The following is a 19,735-nucleotide window of genomic DNA, read 5'->3' on the forward strand; positions in this document are numbered from 1 at the left end:
AATTATTTAGAACCAGAATTTAATTAACAGTGAAATAAATTTATTCTTAATTGTTAGGTCTTTAAATTTAGGTTTGCATGTGTAATACCATGCAGCATGCAGAGCCAAATCCATTCATTCAGCAAGTACATGCTGGCTACATCTTACTCGCTAGGCCCTGTTCTAGGCACTACGTGTGAGGGACAAAAGGGAAGAGAGCCAGAAAGGGCTGACAGAAACTCATTGCCTTCTGGCCACCAGACTGCACGTGCACATATTTACCTTCTGCCTTGGCAATCCAGCTTCTAGAAATCTCCTCAATTATCAGACAAAAGCAATGGTGGAGCCTCACAAGGAGGCTCCCAGCGACTAACGATGACAAGATGTAGCAATGGAGTTAGTGCCCTGATGGTTCCAAGTGAGAGAGGCAACCAAGAGCTGAGTGTGGATGGGTGCAGACGATAGATGAAGAGTGGAGAGCCTTTTGTGAAAAAGTGGAAAATATGTAGAAAACTGTTTGTTTGTTTGTTTGTTTGTTTGAATAAAGATTAGAGAAGGAAGAAAAACCCAGAATGGAAGAGCAGCAGTGGAACATGAACTTCGCTGGTTGTGCCATTCTGCTTAGTTTTACTTGCAACAATTGTTACATAGCGCAGCAAGGGCCGTCAGCAAGGGCCGCTCTCTCTGTGGTCTCCCCTTAGCCACGAGGCTCAGGAAGCCATGTGAATAACTAGAAGAAAAGCCTTCCAGGCAGAAGGAGGCCAGTGAAGTGTGTCTGGGGAATACACAAGAAGCCACTGGGGCTGGAGGGGAAGACCCCAGGCAGGTCACCTGACCCTTGTGGGAGACTGATTGTGCATGCAGGCCCGAGGTGGAGTTGCAGCAGGCGGTGTGGACACAGCGCAAAGCTGAACACTGATGGAGGCCCAGCCAAGCTTTGGCCACCTCACTGGGATCTTTAGTGTTTAGACTGCCCATCTGGCTCCTGTGGCCTGGCTTTGTGTCCCTGCCTGTCGCAGAGTCTGGACAGGCTGCCCTTAAAGCAATTGCAAGGTAGCCATCTGCTACTGACACACGTGGACAGACATGAGTCACCTTGTCACAGTCCCCCTGTTGCTGGAAAGGCTCTCATGAGTGTTCTCTATCTGCCACATGCTAATCTGACGTAACTTCTAATAACCCAGGGAAGGCTTGTTAGAGGGAACTGGCATGAAGTTACCCTCTGCCATGTGAACATTACATCATAGAGGCCCAACGAGACCTGTGTGGGGGCCTATAGTCCAGACAAGAAATGCTGTTGGCAAGAGAAGTGGAGAGAAGTGTGATTTCAAGAAACAATTTGAAGAGCTGGTAAGATTTTAGTTGCTCCCATCCTGACCAGTGGGACATTTAGTGCTGGTAGCTATAGGAGGGGAGGGGACCCAGGAATAGCTTTGTAGACACCCACAATGATGCCAGGGCAGCTAAGTTATCCGCTGCTGACTGAAGCACTGCTCCCTACCATCCTCACAACTCGCACTTGCTCCCCCAGCCCGTCCTCCTCTAACTCCTCCTACTTCCCACCTCTTCGTCTGATCCTGCCCACTGTGTGCATTTGATCCGGACAGAGCCTATTGTAAGGGGGACAGTTAACTCCTCGCAGGGCTGTCTGCATGGTGTGGGTTTTTGCCTTGGAGCTGGTCTGTAGTTTAGCAGGTGATAGGGAAGAGGCCGAGGGAAATGAGACAAAGCTGCCAGGCACCAGCGAACACTGGAGATGGGCAGAACGGCACTGCTTCCAGCTGTACACAGAGCCTTGGGAGTGTCTTGTGAAGAACCCTTCCAGGCAGTGGTTGGTGGAAGCAGATACCTATTTCAAGTGTACAGTAGTTCTGTGACCTTTGTTGTCTTTGGACATGTTTAATGAGACTGTCTGTTAGACACCCAACACTAATGGGCTCTGTAGTTTGACTTAAGACCTTAGGTAACAGTCAGGGCTGAAGGTATAAATTTGAGATTGTTTAGCATATGGAGATGGTATTTAAGCTTGCAGCGTGAGGAACAATTACCTGTGGAGAGAGTGTAGACAAGAACAGGGCCTGTGCCTGAGCCCTGGAACACTGGAGGCCAAACGTGTTTGAAGGTATGGCCACAAAGGAGCGGACAGCTTTGTAGGAGAGCCTGGATGTCTAATAGACATTTCATTTGCTGTGTCTAACATGGAACACACACGCACCTCCTTCTCTCACTGCGGCTCAGGACGGCCTCACTCTCACCCAAAGGCTGAGGGTTGACCTCTGCTCTTCTCCCTTCCAGCTGTGGCTAACGGCATGCTCTGCAGTCATGCTTTAGCAATGGGGGTGGTTCTGCTTGCCTGCCCCTCCCTATGTCTCATAACCAAATGCCATGCTCACAGCTGCATACTGACCTGTCTTCTCGGCCTCGCTACCACCGTGTGCTTTCTGACCTAATGACTCCCCGCCTGCATTTCTGTGGTAACACCCTAGCTGGTTTCTCTATTCCAGCATGTCTGCCCCACCTCTCTCGCCTTTCAGTCAATTTGCACAGTTGCCATAGTCATATTTTTAAAAAATGAAGTGAACATGTAAATGTTGTGTTTGTTGTATTTATGATTGCATATTAAGTAACAGAAATGTAGTGTAACCCATCAAACATTAATTACAAATAAACAACTAATTTTAAGTGTAAGTTTGCCCCATGCAGTATTTAGGGCATAAATACAAAGAAGTTGTTTGTTTATCTGAAATTCAAATTTACATTTAAAAATCTGTATTTTCTCTGGAATCCTATTCATGCTTCAAAGTCTAAATTTCTTCACTAATGAAGAATGAAACCTTATTATCCTGAGACTGTATTGCAAGAGCCAGCATGTTGAGTCCTGTGTTCTTTGTGAACTCTCTGCGCTGCTCCCTCCTCATCTCTGGACATGTGCACACCTCTCCCTACAGTGACTAGTTCCTCTTGGTTCTCTGAGTAATATCTGTAGACTGGTTAAGACTCGAACATTATCTTCTCCGAGACATCATTTCTAACCTAGTCCTCTCAGAGAAGTTAATATTCAGGAGACTACCTTTTCTTCTGCATTTGCCAAACATTCTATTCTCAATAGCATGATTGATCTTTCTATAATTTAATACATTTGTACTTATCTTTCTCCCCAAGATTGTTAGTTCTTTGAGTACAGAGAAAAAATCATATCATTTTCCAGCCTTGGTGGCACATGCCTTTAATGCTAGCACTGAGGCAGATGGACCTCTGTGATTCCATAGGGTGAATTCCAGGACAGTCAGGGCTACACAGAGCAACCCTGTCTCAGAAAACAAAACAAAATGTGTCCTTCAACTCTACTCTGTGGCACATAGTAGGCTCTTCGTAATATATGAATGACCCAGTGAATGGGGAAATAGGATCCCTAGGCAATGGCCACATGGTTAGTGCTTACACAGCTTTTCCAAGGACAGTTCCATTGTTCCAGTGTAACACATCAGTGTCACATTGATGTGTAGGTGCTAGGTTTTTTTTACTGAGTGCATAGGAGAAAATGCAGGGGTGAGTGAGTGTGTCTTCAGCAGTCTGTGTTGTCCCTGCATCAAGTACTAAGAGTACAACCTCTGAGACAGCCTTCTTAGAGCCCAAGCTGTGACTCTTGATTCCCTTTCATTCTTCCCTCTCTCAGTATAGAAGGGACCCCTTTTCTCTCTCCGGCCTCTGGCACAGCAGTCAGTAATGTTAGCACCTGCTCACGGAGGCTGCCTTCTCTCTTCACCCGGCTTATGCTTCTCTGCCACATCACTGCCTCTCTCAGGAGAAAGCATGGAGTCCCAACATTGCCTTTTCTTCCAGGGATTACAGCCTTCCCCCTTTCACATAAGAGAGCAACGTTTTCTTTGTCTTCTCCCAGAGCAGTTCAATTAAATAGAACTAAAGCTGCTAAGTAACTTTAATTATTTTCTATTAATGTTTAACCACTCAGTTTCTTTTTCTATTAAATGATGGTGTCTTTATGCTCAGAGGTTATACATATATGGGGAAGTTCATTTCTTTTATTAAAGGAAATATCACTACAAAACTATTAATGACTTGAGCTCTGTGATTAGTTCTTTTTAGTGACATTTCAAGATTTAATTATTAATCTGGCTCAAGTTCAAAGACAGAAAACTCAGTGCCAGAAATTCCTAACCAGTAAGAAATATAAACAAACTTTACAGTTGTCCCTTCTTATAACAAAAACCAGCAAGATCAACTTCTTGTAATTAGAGATGTTTGGGGGAGGTTGCAGAAGGGGAGTTCAAGAAAGCATGTCAAAACAACAAAACTCAGTGTACATTTTCATTGCTATAATTGATCGGAGGATGTTTGCAATGGATTTGAAAGTGAATAAATTAACTGTGACATTGATTTGGCAGAGGCTCGCTAGTGATTGGCAAGAACACACAACAGAGCAGCGTCTGCTGGAGCATAGCTCCCTTGACTGTTCATTGCGTCTGATAGATCTCTTTGCATCCTGGTGCTAGCCTTCTAGTTTGAGTGCTAGAGCGGTTCATCCTACCATCTGGGTGAGACCAATTGATCTTTGATTACTATGTCAAGCCGTTTCTTGTGTCTGAACACAGAACACTTTCTGGAGGATCTATGTACCTCTCCCTTTTCCTTTCTATACTGCTAAGGGGTGAGCTAGTAATACGTTGTTTCATCCCAACAGTAATTGAACAAAGTAACAGCATTTCCAAGCTTAGACTTTAACACGGTTTTTGCTAGGAATGAATTTTTTTCACCATGTGACAAAATTGATCTCAAAAAGAAATTCCCAGGGGGTAGGATATAGGGGTAGTAGTCAAGGCCCTGAGTTCAATTCCAACTTCCACACACAGCCCCAATGTGCATATTCAGCTTAGAAAGCTTCCACTGTAGAAATGTTGAGGATTGGGTCTCTGTGGCATATTAATAGTGTACTATGCTCACATCTTTGTGGCTGTCTGTGATAAAGGATTCAGAAACATACTTCTGGCCAAGTTTCACTTTTAATCTGTTGATTAAATCCTTTTGTATTTGTAAATTTTTAACTCAAAGGTAATAATTCATATGCTAAAATATTTAATATGATTTTAAACCAAAAGTTATCCCTCAGCGTGATAGTTTAAGTTAGGAAAGAAACTAATGGAATTGGTAAGATTGAGTTTATCCCTCTATGGGATATGTCTGGTAAGAGATTAAAATATATAAATTTCAGAGAGTGTACTTAGTAGTATAAACATTTCAGAAATATTTCTTTTTCTGAAACCAAAGTTTTCTTGATATTTTTATCTTACATATTTTCCTATATGTAGCACCAATAACTATTAGATGTATTACAGTTTTAATTATTAATATTTTGTAAATTCCGATTCTTATTTTCTGTGTGTAGTATAATTTGAACTTCATAAATGAGTCAAATTTGTTCCTATAAAAAATATAAGGACCGGGCGGTGGTGGCACACGCCTTTAATCCCAGCACTCGGGAGGCAGAGGCAGATGGATCTCTGTGAGTTCGAGGCCAGCCTGGTCTACAAGCGCTAGTTCCAGGACAGGAACCAAAAAGCTACGGAGAAACTCTTTCTCGAAAATAAAATATATATATATATATATATATATATATATATATATGAAGAACCTAGTGGTATACATAAATATGATCCCTAAGTCTTGTTTATTCATAAAATAAAAAACTTTCTAACAATGAAATGTTGTTAAATTTATTTAAACTGCAGTTTGATTTGTTGGTATTTTTTGAACTTGCATTTGAACCTACTTTTGTATGATATACATAGAATTTTCAAGTTCTGGTAGGTACAGACACCCTAGGAACATGGAGCTTGAACACTCAGGCCCTGATATGAAGTGTATGATTCTGTAACCTGTATTAGCTTTATCTTTTTTTATGATTAGATTTCTAGCAATTTCAAAGCAAACTTGGTAACAGCCTAATAAAAGACTGATCATTAGCCTGTCCCACCACTGTGCCTGTCCATGTGAAAATGACGTAGCGGAGGGTGTAACTCAGTAGGAGAGTGCATGTTTAGCATGTTCAAGGCCCTGGTTCAGTCCCAAGCGCCCTCCCCCAAAAATGATGGACTAATTCTCAGTTTCTTAGTTGGAATATTTTAAAAATAAGAACTGGACTGGGGGTTGGGGATCATGAATAATATCATAGAGACAATTACTTTTTAATAATATATCACACAAAGTGAAAAGAAATTAGTGATATATGTCTTGAATAATAATGAGTTGCTTCTAACCTGAATACTTTGTATTTACTTTCCCTTGTTACTGGGTATTCTACTCAAATCTGCTTAATAGTATAGACTCAGAATTGTTCATTTGCACCCCTTACTAGCTGTGCTCTCAGAGACAGAAGAGCTTAAAGTAGAAGACTCCGGATAGTATTTAAATAATCACTTAGATATTTCTTAACCCTTCCCTATCCACAGCTGAACCCATCAAGTCAGCGAGGCCTTCACCCAGGAGCTTCATCAGTCCCCCTCACATCGCACAGCTCTGTTCCCAGGCTCAGCTTTGCACTGCCTCCCTTGCTTTTCTCATGACACGTCTTGTGGGGACCTTTTATCTAGTCTGCCATTTGTTTTCCCTCTCTTTAACAGTCTAAATTCCTGTTTGTTTTACTTAAGATTTCCTATAGCCATAACTGTATGATAGAGCTGATTTCCTCGGCATTGTGGAAAATGCTTCTGTACTAGAATTTCACAGAAAAGACTGATAGAAGTGAGATAGCTATCCTGATTATACATGCCTAATGTCTGTGACTGAGCTATATGTTGGCATATTCGTGGAGTGAGTGCATATTTAAGCCTTTAAAAAACTTTAAAAGCTTTTTGGCATTATGATTTATGTATCAATTTGCAACATTGAGTATGCTACCCAAAGACTCTTAGCAAAGTAATGGTATTACAAAGGGCTTGAGCACCTTTAGGGAGCTTGAGTCCACATCAACGAATCAGACCAGGAAAACAGCCGTTGTATTTTTGTCTTAGGTGGTGACCATCCTGAAGACATTCAGGCTGTTTTCTTTTGCTTTTGTATCTCATCCTCCATAATGACATTTAATGTTATAATTTTGGCATATAAAATAAGTTACAAATTCAAACAATAGGAAACCCTGATGGATCTATTGGTTTTCACCAAAACAAGACTCCACTAACAAACCTAAACATGGTAGCTATAGCTGAAAAACTTCTGCTGCCTGTTCAGATGAGAGTTATCACAACATACTGGTCATTCATAAACAAAGGAACAACGTGGCCTACAGATTTGACAGCGTTCACTCTGTCTTCTCTGTTGGCATGGTTTTTCCTTGAACTGGGTATGGAATACTATTATTCAGCTATTCACACCACGGGACTCCAGGTCACTCTCCCAGAATGGGGTTGACCTCACACGTGACTTCTGGGTGACACAGGGATTACCTCATTTGATCCCTTACCTTTCCGACGTCATAGCTGGGCACTCCCCACTGCTAAGTTTAATTACATTTTATACAGTTTTCGCCGTGTGTGTGTGTGTGTGTGTGTGTGTGTGTGTGTGTGTCTGTGTGTGTGTAGACCAGTGTGCTACTAATTGCACCATTTTGGTCTGAAATTTGAAGATTGCGTTGCCCTTCACTGTTTGAAAAGGAGCAGGGCAGAGTAGGGTTGTAGCCCATCGTAGAACATTTGCATGCATGCACCCTAAGCTTAATCCCTAGGGCAAGAATTAAAAGTGGGGGGTAGAAGTTGGTGTTTGTTTTGTTTTGTTTTAGTACAGAGGAATAAACAATCACTATTTTGAGATCAGCATGAACTTTCTTTTTTATACTGTCACCACCCAGCAGCCATTTCCTTAGGATTGCCATCAGAAAAAATAGTACCCTAGTACCGTATCTCCATTTTATTCATGAGTCAACTGAGGACTATTTTTAGGAATGTCTTTGTCTATGTTTATCAACATTATTTTGCCCAACTTTAATAGGTTGCATTGTCTGCCATTTGTCCGTTTCTCCTAGATTGCCCAGCGTATTAGCACATGGCTCACCTCACGTTACAGGCGGCTCCTCATCCTGGGTTTCAGGGGTACCTCATGTGCTGCTGCCGCCTTTGCCTTCAGTTTTACTTGGATTTTCTCTTCCTTTCTTTTCCTTACTTGTTTCGGGTTTGTCAATTTTTAAATCTTTTTCTTTTAGTCTTTTGCTCTGTTATCACTTTCCTTTCTCTGATTTGGGAGTTAATTTCTCCTTTTTTTCAGAGACTTTGAAATGTATCATTAGGTTATTTACTTGACACCTGTTTTGGTGTCAGTTTATTTTTTAACATAAGATTTCAGTGGTATGAACGGCCCTATTATAACTGCTTTAATTTATAGCCTACAAATTCTGGTGTGTTATGATTTTTATTTGACAGGATTTTTCCTACCTTCCTCCTGGTTTCTTCAGTGACCCACTCTTTGTTCAAAGGTGTTTGTTTAAGTACACTTCTTTACTTCTCCATTTATTTGTTTATGGAGCGTGCATGCCACAGGTCATGAGCTGAGGTCAGAGGACAGCTTACAGGAGGAGCTGGTTCTCTCCTTCCCCCAGATGGGCCAGGGGTTGCCCTTCCCCCCCCCCCCAGCCATCTCCCTGGACTCTCAGAAGCTTTACTCAAGTTCCTGCGTTTATTACTTGCTGTTGTTTCTTTTGCTGTTGATTTCTGTCTTCATTCTGCTATGATTTCATAAGATGCAGGAATTTCAGCATTCCGTATTTTTAAGACTTGCTTTTTGACTCAAAACATAGTTTGTTTTTGAAAAGTATGTTTTAGTAATGGATAGTTTGTAGATGTGTAGTGAGTCTATTTGGTCTGTAGTGTAACTTAACTCTGAGGTTCCTCTGTTGATAGTTTCATCTGCATGATCTAGTGGTGAAATATTAGTCTCACCTACTTTTACTGAATTGGGGCTTCTCTTTCCCTTTCTATTGTGTGGTGCTAATGTTTGATGCGTGTATATGTACCATTATTAATCTTCTTGGTATATTGGTTTATGTAGTGACGTCCTTTGTCTCTCCTAATTTTGGCATGAGATGTGTTTCATCAGATAGGAATATGCAGCTGTCTCTCCCTCTTTGTTTCACATTCCTTTGCTTGGAATATCATTTTCCATCCTCTCAGTTTCTGTGTTGTTTTGTTAATAAGATAAATTTCTTACAGGCGACAGATTCTTTGTTTTTTTTTAATCCACTCACCCCATCTCCTTTAATTCAGGAGTTGAGACCTTTATGCTCGGAGTTCTTATTGAAAGGTATTGTTGGCTGGTTTCTCTCATCCTGTTTTTCATCTGGTTCTAAATAATCTGTGCCCACTTCTTTCTCCCTTATAAGAGGTTTGTCTACAAAATTAATCTTCGAGTCTGTTGTTCCATTACATTTGTACTTACAATTGTGCTTATCTTGCTTGCTTTTCTATCTGTGGGATTGATTCCTTTACGTACGTATCTTCCAAGATGCTGGCTTTGTAGTCATGTCTTGTCTTTTCGGTGTATGCTTCTCTCCATTTCTCCATTGATTCTCAAGGGTACGTTGTTGCCGTAGCAGTCTGGTTGTCTTCTGTGCCCTACTGGCCTTTAGTTTCTACTGGGAAAGCTGCTCTTGCTCTCCTGGGTTTGACTTTAAAAGTAAGCGGTACTTCTGCAACACTCAGTGTTCATTCTTTGTTCTGTGCTTTTCAGTTTAATTGTAATGTGATATGGATAGGTTCTTTCTGGTTGTATACATCTGGATATTCACACCATCCCAAGATCTGGAGGATTCCTGGCATTATTCTCCTAAATTGGTCACTTTGGGGCTCCTATGTCTTGTAGCCTGAACCCTGCCAGATGTTGAACAATACAGCACAAGAAAGGTTGTATTCACTCGAGACACACATGGGTGCCACTGCTAGTCTCCATGAGCATCAGCGTTAAATGCTCGTGTGCTCCAGTCTGTGCCCCCATCCATAGCAAACATACAAGTCCCCAGGTCCCCTGATGCTCAGAACAAACCATCCAACCAGTGAATTCTGTGCCAGAAAGGGGCAGCCATATAAGCAAGTCCTGCTTTCAAACATGGTCTCCACAGTAAACCATATCCACCTGCTCTCTCTTCTTGCTACAGATCGAGACGCCTACACCAGACCTGCCACAGTTCCCCCTCTCGACTGTTGAAATGTCCTAAGGGCTTTCTTGCGGTGAACTCATCTCACTTCTCCATGACTCTGTGTTTATTTATCTTTTTTGTACTCTTTGCTCTTTTGGGGACCTACCACCCAGCTCCCAAATAAATCATGCACACGGAGGCTTATTCTGGGCTTTTATCTTTCTCTATTTCTGTATACCTTTTTTACTTCTTTCTCCATGACTTGCTGTGTAACTGGGTAGCTGACCCCGCTGTCTTCCTCTCCTCTTTCTCTCTTCTCCATCTTTTTCTTCCCAGGTTTTTCCTTCTATTTATTTATTTTCTCAGCCCAGCCCCGCCCATCCTTTCTTCTGCCTCACTATTGGCCATTCAGTCTTTTAGGCAGGCAAAGTAACACAGCTTCACAGAGTTAAACAAATGCAGCATAAAAGAATGCAGCACATCTTTGCACCATTAAACAAATGTCCTACAGCAGAAACAAATTAACCCATCTGAACATATTACTCCACAGCACCATGGTTGTTTGCTCACCCAGCCAATGCAGCAGGGTGTTCCAGGGAACCCTACATTACAGTTGTCCATGTCTTCTGACCCCCAGAGTAATTAGTCCCTAACAACAGACCCTTCTCTAGACGATCGCTCATTACAACACTTTTGTGGGGACTTCTTTTCAAAGCTAGTTTGCTGCTGCAGAGCGGGGGTCAGTTTCAGACTGAATCCCTATGGTGAATTTAAAGCTTATAAGAATCATGGGTTTCCCTGTAACTGCTGGTCTTTTAGTACTGGGGAACCTGTCTGCACTCTCCCAGTTAACATCACACTTGCCCTTCCAGGGAGCTGGACTTGACCTATGGGTGCTTCGTGCCTTTCCCTGTGCTCTATGGCTTTCCAGTTGTCTTTCTTACCCTGTTTCCTTGCTCTCTTGTTTCTTCTTGTTCATGTGGAGGATGCCCATTCTGCTTTCTTACCCCAAAGGATCTCATTGCTTTTTCTGAGTCATGCATGTAATGATGCTCTTCAGATAGGACATTCTTCTATTCAGTGAAAGACAATAACAGCAGATTCATTACAATTTGTAATATAGAGCCTAGATCCAGCAAAGCTGCAGAGCTTACTACAAATCGCACTGACTTGAGGAAGCATTTCCAGTAGTGAAGTTCATCTGTAGCAGTGTCTAGGACATGCTGGACTCGGCTCCTGTCCTCCACTAGACCACTCTAGGGACAAAGAAGTAGGTAGGGGTCTTAGTTACAGTTTCTGTTGCTCTGAAAAGACACCACGACCACAACACTCTTATAAAGGAAGCATTTAATTGGGGTGACTCCTTGACAGTTCAGAGGTTTAGTCCATTATCATCACGGTGGGACATGCCTCTGCTCCATATTTTGGGAGCTGCATTCTGGCAGACCTGGGGCTGGAGAAGTAGCTGAAAGTCCTACATCTTGACTTGCTGGCAACAAGAAATGGTATGAGACGCTGGGCATGGCTTGAGAATATATGAGACCCCAAAGCCTACCCCCACACTGATGCACTTCCTCCAACAAGGCCATAGGTATTGCAACCTACAAGTAGTGCCACTCCCTATGAGCTTATAGGGGAGGGACCGATTATATTCCAGCTACCACACAGTAGGGCTTGGTTCTGGCCCTAGAGAAGGGAAATGTAGCATTTCCATGTTAATTCCCAGGACACAGGAGCAGCAAACTGGAGTAGTGCTCTAGGGTACCCCACACTTCTTCCTCTGCAGTGGAGCAGCAGCACTGATGTAGCCCTAAGGCCGAAGGCAGTAGTGACACCTGACCATTTAGGGGAGTGATTCGGGTTCTCATGTAGCCTATGCGTATCTACACGTGTAATGCAGTATCTTTTAGTATTTTGAAATCTTTGAATTTTGTAAACTAAAATTTTAATCATGTTTCCCAATTATGTGTATGTGCAGGAAATACTAAAGAATGAAAAATACAGAGAAGAAATTAAAGCAAAAAGCAAAGAGTTTTATGAAAAAGATAAACTCGGTAAAGAAACCAGTGAGGAACTCTTGCCTCCACCTGCAATTCAGATTAAAGGTCATGCCTCTGCTCCATATTTTGGGAAGGAAGAACCTTCAGTGGCTCCCACCAGCACTGGGAAAACTTTTCAGCCAGGGTCCTGGATGCCAGAAGATGACAAAAGACCAAATCAGTGAATACACTATGGTAAAGTCATTTCATTTATATGGACATGGCTATTGTAACAAATAAAACAAAGGTTAAAAGTTGATCACTTTGTATTTCTTGTGATCCACAAAGCTTGAGTTTTTATGTGTATGTGACACTTGACTTACTCATCATTTCCCTCCTTGGATTACCGGTAATGCTGGCCAGTGTCATGCCACTGTAAATATTCAGGTACATGTAAGGTTCTTGGGTTCAAGGAACCACCACAGATAATGAGGACAACAGTGGGCTCCCACAGCTGCTAACAAGTGAGATAAGGGAGGGGATTCATACTTCAAAAAGAAAACTTAGATAGAACATGTGACTCAAAGAAAATTTAATGAAAAGTAGTACTAGGTTTGATGGTGTGTGATGTAGGAAGTCATTTGAATCTCCTACATAATAAATAAGATATAATTTTATTTATCTTGTGCCTTGGGTTCCTGTTTTGTTTTAGAGACAGGTTCTCATTGTATACACCACACTGGCCTCAAATTCAGAGATCCACCTGCCTCTGTTGGCACTCCAGGCCTCAACTGCCTTCCTACTTTTTAAAAACCACCTAGCTGTAGCAGGGTGCTGGTGGCGCAAGCCTTTAATCCCAGCACCCAGGAGGCTGCGACAGGAGGATCTCTGTGAGTTTGGAGGCCAGCCTGGTCTACAGAGCTAGTGCCAGGACAGACTCCAAAGCTACACAGAGAAGCCCTGTCACAAAAAAAAAACAAAACAAACAAACAAACAAACACCTAGCTGTGAAGCATTCAAAGTAGAATTTAAATATTAAATAATAGCTTGCCTGCCGTATTTCATTTCTTAATTAGCTATATTAGAACACTTCAAAGTTTATTATCTTTCAAGACAGACTTAAACCTATTTTAAGCTTTTTGTCTCAAGTGAAAATGTTCACATTAACAAAAGAACACTATATTCCTTAAGTATATACTTAAGAGCTAAATTCGCTTTCTCTGCTAAAATGTATGTAGGATACTTGTGCAATGATGGGCTTAGCACTATGCAAACTTTTAAAACACAGAAAAAATGCTTCTGATTCCAGGGTTTAATCATATGTCCTTGCTATACCTATATTTGAAGTATATCCACACAAATAACTATATGGAGTGAGCATATATATAGGAATACGTACACATATGTATACACGTATGTATATAACAAAGAAAAAGAGGCTACAAATTTGAAAGATGGCAGAGGATGGAGTTTGTGGGGTATGGGAGGGTTTGAAGGAGGAAAGGGAAGGGTAATTATAATCTCAAAAAATAAAAAAAATTAAGGAAATAATCATACTCCATTTTTAACCAACATGGAAAGCGCTCATTTAACAACCTTGAACCAATTACCATTGTATTGATTTTAATTCTATTTCATTAAACATTTAAAATAAACCTGAGTTTATTTAAACCAGACTTTTCAAACTGTTTATATTCTTTGAAAAAAGGCATGTAGAGACTGGAACTAGCTGAGACTTGCAGAGATTGTGAAGGAAAGGAACTTGTCTGAGTTTCATTTTCAAAACTCTGACTGTTATTGTTTGAAAATGCAGACCTTGGCCTTAAATATTTATTCCAACTAAGTAATAGACCAGAGTGATCCTATATCCAGATACAGACACTAAAGGCAACATTCTGAAGTAGATTTCCTCTACCATTTTGGCAAAATGCTTAGACAGCCTCAGGATCGCTTGTTTCTAGCCATGAAAGGGTTAACAGCTACATTTAGTTTTCAGAAATTCAGAAGTGACAAGCAGCCATTTCTTTTTAAAAGTATTATGGATAACCAGTTCTTCCAACAGTAAATGATAAAGGATGGAATTCCTGAAGAATCCCAAACCTCACAGTGGTCACTGCCTTGCGCCCAGCACTCAACATGCCCCCTAATATTTTAAATATTTGTTGATCTCGTGTATAAAGTCACTGTCTTGTTTGAGAAGGCTGGAGAAATAAGAGCTTATATCAAATAAAAAGTTGCCACATTAAGAGAAATTATGGAAAACCAGACTTTATTAGTTAAATACATACCTTTAAATTACTAAAACCAAAGAAACTTCAGTTTTAGTGGGTAACTGAGTTATTTATCTTCTGCTTCAGTACTTGAACTCCAATCCTAACAAAATATACTGACTTTCTGTGAAATTAGTGACCCCCAAACTGTGGGCTCTGCAGACCCATGGAGACCAGTAAGGTTCTACATATCATAATAGTACAGTACAATCGAGATCGCCTATCATAAGTAAATACTGAGTTAGTCCAGTGCCTAGAGCTGAAGTGGGACCAACCAGGAGCCAATAACCTGTAGATAACAGCACTCACGAGTCCTGGGAAACACTAACCTGTTTGTAGCACAGTTAACTATGACTGAAATTCAGCATCTTTTGAAGCCTTAAACTGCATGACATACATAACTTAATCACTCCTCCCTCAAAAAGGACAAAAACTCAAGACCTCTTTATAAAAATGTATCAAATTTATTTCAACATTTAGTTTCATTTTTAGTAAGACTATTTGACAATTACTGTAACCTAAAATTCCATTATCAGAGGTACAGAAAACATTAATAAGCAGTTAAATACTGCGGTAAAGTTACTGGACCACGCATTTAGCAAAGTGTGTTTAGTCTCTGGCATCTGTTTCAGCACTGGAAGGTCCCTGGCTTCATCCTTTAGCCACTTTCCTGCAGTCCCTTCATCACTGCTACACCCATGAAAACTTCTCCAAATTTAAGCCTTTATTGGCTTAAAGTATGACTTCATACACTTGAAACTTTAGTTTTCACGTTGAACCTGTTCATGAGTAAAAAGTAACAGGATATCGCTATGGTATTAGTTACAAACAGAATATAAACAAGAATAGAGTCTGTGTGATCAGCCACTTATCTGGTGAAGTATTTCAGAGTTCTAGTGCGTGTGCGATGAGCGGAACCCAAGGGTTCAGAAGCACATGGCATTTCCACTGCTGACTTCTTAGCAGTTCACTTAAGAAAATGGCAGTGTTTGAAGTACCAAGATTCTATCCATGGTCAAGACAATAAAAACTCTATATAAAATGAGGTTTTAAACTGAAAAAAAAAAGTCTTGATAATTGCCAACTGTGGTAAAGTCTACGTAAGAATGCAAATAGCCATTATCATTAATAAAATTTTCTTTTGAGAAAAATCAGTGATGCTTCCATTCCAAAAAATAAGCAGATTTTAAAATAGTGATTAATATACTTTATCTCTTTTAAGCCAAAGTAAACTTTTTCACCTTAGAAGATAATCCTTTTACATTCCTAATATCCTCTGCCCAGAGATGAACCCCATTTTAAACTATCATTTACATAAGATTCATAGTTTAAAACCATTTTTCTCCACATGGTGTTTTTTACCTGAGTACATTAAGCTCCAAAATGGTAACTAACTTAATGTTAGTGTAAATTTTTACTACAGGTTACAGACAAAAATGCTTGGGACCAGTAATGTTTTATTTTTATTTTTCATATTTTGGAGGATTTCATACCTTGAGGATGGGATCCAAATACAGTAATTTGTATTTCTCATGGCTTGACGATAATTTTATGTATTTTGAGCACACCTGTATTTTGACTACAACCCATCATAAAATAAGGTGTCAAATTTTCCACTCTTGGCATCACTTCTGAACACAGGTGTTAGATTTTACGGTGCTTTGAGTTTTGAATTTTTACATTACGTATGCTCCACCTGTACGATAAATGCTAACTTAAATACTTGTCAGTGGGTTCCAACAAACTTCTGTTTCCAAACCTAAAAGTTACTATAGTATTGAGGTCAGAAAATGACTCTTTACACAGTCAGATTTAATTTACTAAACAATATTATCATGAAATTGATGGAAACTTAATGAGTCCTTCCGATGCTGCAGAATTTTCCAGATGATTTTTCTCTAGTTACATAGTCTGTTCACTCCTTCAATCTTTTTTTAGTCGTTTAGCTTTTGCAATGTTTTCTTGACGTTTTTGTTTCTTCTTTTGCTCCTTCTCTCTGGCTTCAATCATCTTGGCCAATTTCCAGGACAGTACAGCACTAGCTAGAAACAGTGGCGTAAGGGCCAAGATGACTGTGGTGAGGAAGCCATATGGGTCCTTTGCAGCCCACTCCACAACATACTCAGCCCAAGCCTTTATATCAAGCATCTTCGTAGTAAGCAGGAAACTGGGGCTTGGAGAATGGAGGGAGGAAAAAAAACAAAAAAAGAAAAAAAGAGAAGACTATATGGTTAATCCAATCCTGACAGTTATAACACATCCAATTAAACTAGAATTCCATTATCACTCATATTTTTTAAGTATTAGCTAGTAGTATTTTAACAAAGACTAATATTTCCATTTAGGGAAAAATAGTTCAAATACAGCACAGATAGTCAATTTATAGAAAGTAAAGCCCATCTGAACTGTGTCCTATGGACATTCTCCATGCCTCTTATGATACTCAAGACAAACTAGGAAGGAGCAGATGTACAAGGATCTTGAGGCTCACGTGCTCATTTCAGGAAAAAGCCAAATCCTGTCAATTGTTGACATACTATTAGTACTGCTAAGGACTAGTTAACAAAAGTACAAATCAAACTCATGTCTAATTTCTCAAGCCAGACCATAGACATTCTCTCAGAGAAAGGGGAAGTAGATGGCTATTTCTAGAATATAGGTAAAGAAACCATGATGCTAAATCCACATTAATATGTCCAGCAAAAAGAAAGAAAGAAAAGAAGAGAAGAGAAAAGGAAAGGACCGCTAGGTTACAGGCTTCCGATTAAGAGAGTGTCATCTGGTAAAAAAGATGGTGAAGACTTGAGGCATTTTTCTATTTTGCCCCAGAGGCAAACTCTGTGTTCTTGTTTCTAGCAACCTGTACTCAATTACAGGCTGAATTACAATACACAGAGAGGGAATGTTTACGCATATATACAGCCACCTAAAATCTCAAGCTAAGTTTTTTAAAAACATCTACCTTATGCTGGAGTAGTGACTTCTAATTTTTCCTGGGAATAACAGTGAGCCAGTCACAACTCAGACGTTGGTTGCTCTCTTCTTTAGCTTGATCATACACTTTGGAAAGGTTTGAATTCTATACAATGAATGAGTTGGGGGAAAAAAAGAAAACTAAGTCATAACTACTGTTAAGATTATGAATGGGGAAAAAAGTCTAAATTCTCCTAAAACACAAATGACAGGTAAAAACGTCTTTTTATAATACCATAGCCCCTTAACACCCATCCCTTTCTAATTTACCACAGTTGTAAATGCCTGGAAATAAAGTACTAGTTGCAAGAAACCAAGTATTTTAAGTAACTTGTTTGGTTACTATATTTTTAATTTGAATAATAAAAGTACAACTCTCGCTGACTTATAAAAACATTTACAGGAGCCATGCCCATAGAAACCTTCAACCTTTGTCTCTACTGCTGGGAATCCAACCCAAGGCCTAGAGCATGCCAGGCAGGTGCTCCAGTGTGGACCAACTTCCCCAGTCAAGAGCTGTTCCTACTCGGCGTCCTCATTTATACGTTGGGTTGGGTACATCGTTAGAAAATCAAACACCCTGCCTTGCTCTTTAAAGGTTTTGTGGTCCGTAGTACAATTCGTGTACCTTGTAGGAAAATAAAGGCTACCAAAATAACTACGGTACCCACAACTCCGTCTCATCAAGAAAGCTGCCACTGGTTTAACTTGCATGGTCCCATGCTCTCTTCGTATTTGTATTATTAGTCATGCCTCTTACTTTCAACACATTAATCTTCCTTGCTACGTGTAACATCCCCGTCCAGCTGTAGCCAGGTTGCAGGCAGGTCGAGGAAGGATTGATCTTTTTCCAGCCCGGTAACTAACACAAGTTTCAGCGCAAAGCGAGTAACTTTGCAAACAGAACAGCGCGACTGGCGGGCATGGTTTGTGGCAGTTACCATCCATGGGCCACACATCTCGCGGGCACCTCAGTCTCGAAGCAAAACGTCCTCGCCTCACTCGGGCACACTCCTCCACCAAAGAAAGCCTGGGGGACCCGGAGCTGCACCTGGCGGCACTGTACCCTCAGCCTCTCCTAACTTCCCCTCCCTAGATTTCCCTTGCCCCGGGCCACGTCCACCGCCATCCCTCGGCCTCACAGGCGCAGGGCGTCGTCGCGCCGAGCCAAGCCGGGCAGGACCCGCCGGCTGGGAGTTCGCGAAGCCGGGGGTGGCCCCGCCACACCCCCAGTCATGGCCACCGCTGGGAACAAGCACACCCCAGGGACTCCCGTTCCCATTCCCACTCACCCGCCAGGCAGCTAGGAAGAAGGCGGAAGCCGCTCCGCTCGGGTCCCGCCCACCGGCGGGGCGGGGTGAGGAAGTCGCAGGCGGGCTTCCGGCCGCGCCGTAGCTGGAGCGGGAGGGCGGGGCGGCGCGGCGCTGAGGTTTCCAGGCAGCGGCAGGTGAGGCTGCGCGGAGCTTCTCGTGCACTGCCCCACGTGGGTACCGCGACTTCGCGTCCTGAGTGGGACACTGGAGAAGGCGAGGCGACTGGAAGTGGGCCGAGTGGGTGAGGTGTTCGGGCCGGGGACACTCAGCCCCTAGAGCGGCCGCAGGAATGAGCTGGACCCCACAGATTTCTTGGAGCCTTCTCGCGGCCGCGGAAGGACCCTGGCTGGTTCCCTAAGTCACATCTTCCCCGTGCATTATGGTTGAGCAATAGTTAAATATTCAGACAAAGCAGCAGCCGGCCGGGATGTGTCCACTGAGCCTTGTTACCAGGAGAAAATGCTGCCACGCTGTGGGAAAGAGGTTTTGTTGTTTGTTTTTAATTTAAGAGCCTCGCTCATTTCACAAAGGAATGGTCGATACTTGCCCAAAGTAAACTATCAATAATTAAACTGCCAGGGCATAGAGATCCCACAGAAATACTTGTTCTCCCAACACATAAATAAAGGGCCGCAAAAGTCAACACGCAGGAAGGGGTGCGTTAAATAGGCCTCCTAATCTACAGGAACTGGAAGATTAGCTCTGGTTTGGTTGGTCCTCAGATTCTGTGACTGCTTGCCTGAACTGCTTGCTCTGTTTGACTGCCTCTGGCAAATGTTGCAAGACCTCCTCACTGTTTTGTGCCAAATAAAGCAAGTTTTGATTCCTGAGAGACTCTTGAGCGTTCTCTTTGAGGAGCAAGCCGAGACATGTATGACTAGTTAAAGTATAACAACAGTAACCATTATTTACCAAGAAGCAGACTTTGGCAGATAACCTGACGATGAAAATACTGCTCCTCGGGTAGACGCTAATGTGTGCCCGTTGTATTAGCCGCAGCTGTTTTCTTGCTCTTGTGTGAAAACTGGAAGGGTGGCTTAGACCCGCTGCTGAAACTGAACCAGCCAGAACAAGCAGGCCATC

At 41.7% G+C, this 19,735-nt stretch overlaps 2 protein-coding genes across 3 annotated transcripts in view; one reads left to right on the forward strand and one right to left on the reverse strand.

Annotated features, from left to right (window-relative positions):
- Positions 1-12,413, forward strand: part of Ndufaf2 (NADH:ubiquinone oxidoreductase complex assembly factor 2) — a 108,315-nt gene extending 95,902 nt beyond the window's left edge. Inside the window, exon 4 of the mRNA XM_041663551.1 lies at positions 12,096-12,413. Coding sequence (XP_041519485.1) covers positions 12,096-12,341 — 246 coding nt within the window. The 3' untranslated portion in view covers positions 12,342-12,413. The remainder of the gene's footprint in view (positions 1-12,095) is intronic.
- Positions 12,414-14,814: 2,401 nt separating this feature from the next.
- Smim15 (small integral membrane protein 15) lies at positions 14,815-18,682 on the reverse strand. 2 transcript variants are annotated; one of them, XM_041663193.1, is made up of 3 exons: positions 18,632-18,682; positions 17,329-17,445; positions 14,815-16,539 (listed from the first exon to the last, which is right to left on the reverse strand). In XM_041663193.1, exon 3 carries the CDS (start codon positions 16,512-16,514, stop codon positions 16,290-16,292), a length of 225 nt encoding a protein of 74 aa, XP_041519127.1. In that variant the 5' UTR covers positions 16,515-16,539; positions 17,329-17,445; positions 18,632-18,682; the 3' UTR covers positions 14,815-16,289. The 2 variants fall into 2 exon arrangements, with proteins under 2 accessions (XP_041519127.1, XP_041519128.1); XM_041663194.1 differs by lacking the exon at positions 18,632-18,682 and adding an exon at positions 18,100-18,115.
- Between the last annotated feature and the right edge of the window lie 1,053 nt (positions 18,683-19,735).

The sequence above is a fragment of the Microtus oregoni genome, unplaced genomic scaffold (assembly GCF_018167655.1).
Source record: "Microtus oregoni isolate MIOR12 unplaced genomic scaffold, Mior012 000014F_ref0000157, whole genome shotgun sequence".
In the NCBI taxonomy this organism is placed as follows: Eukaryota; Metazoa; Chordata; class Mammalia; order Rodentia; family Cricetidae; genus Microtus; species Microtus oregoni.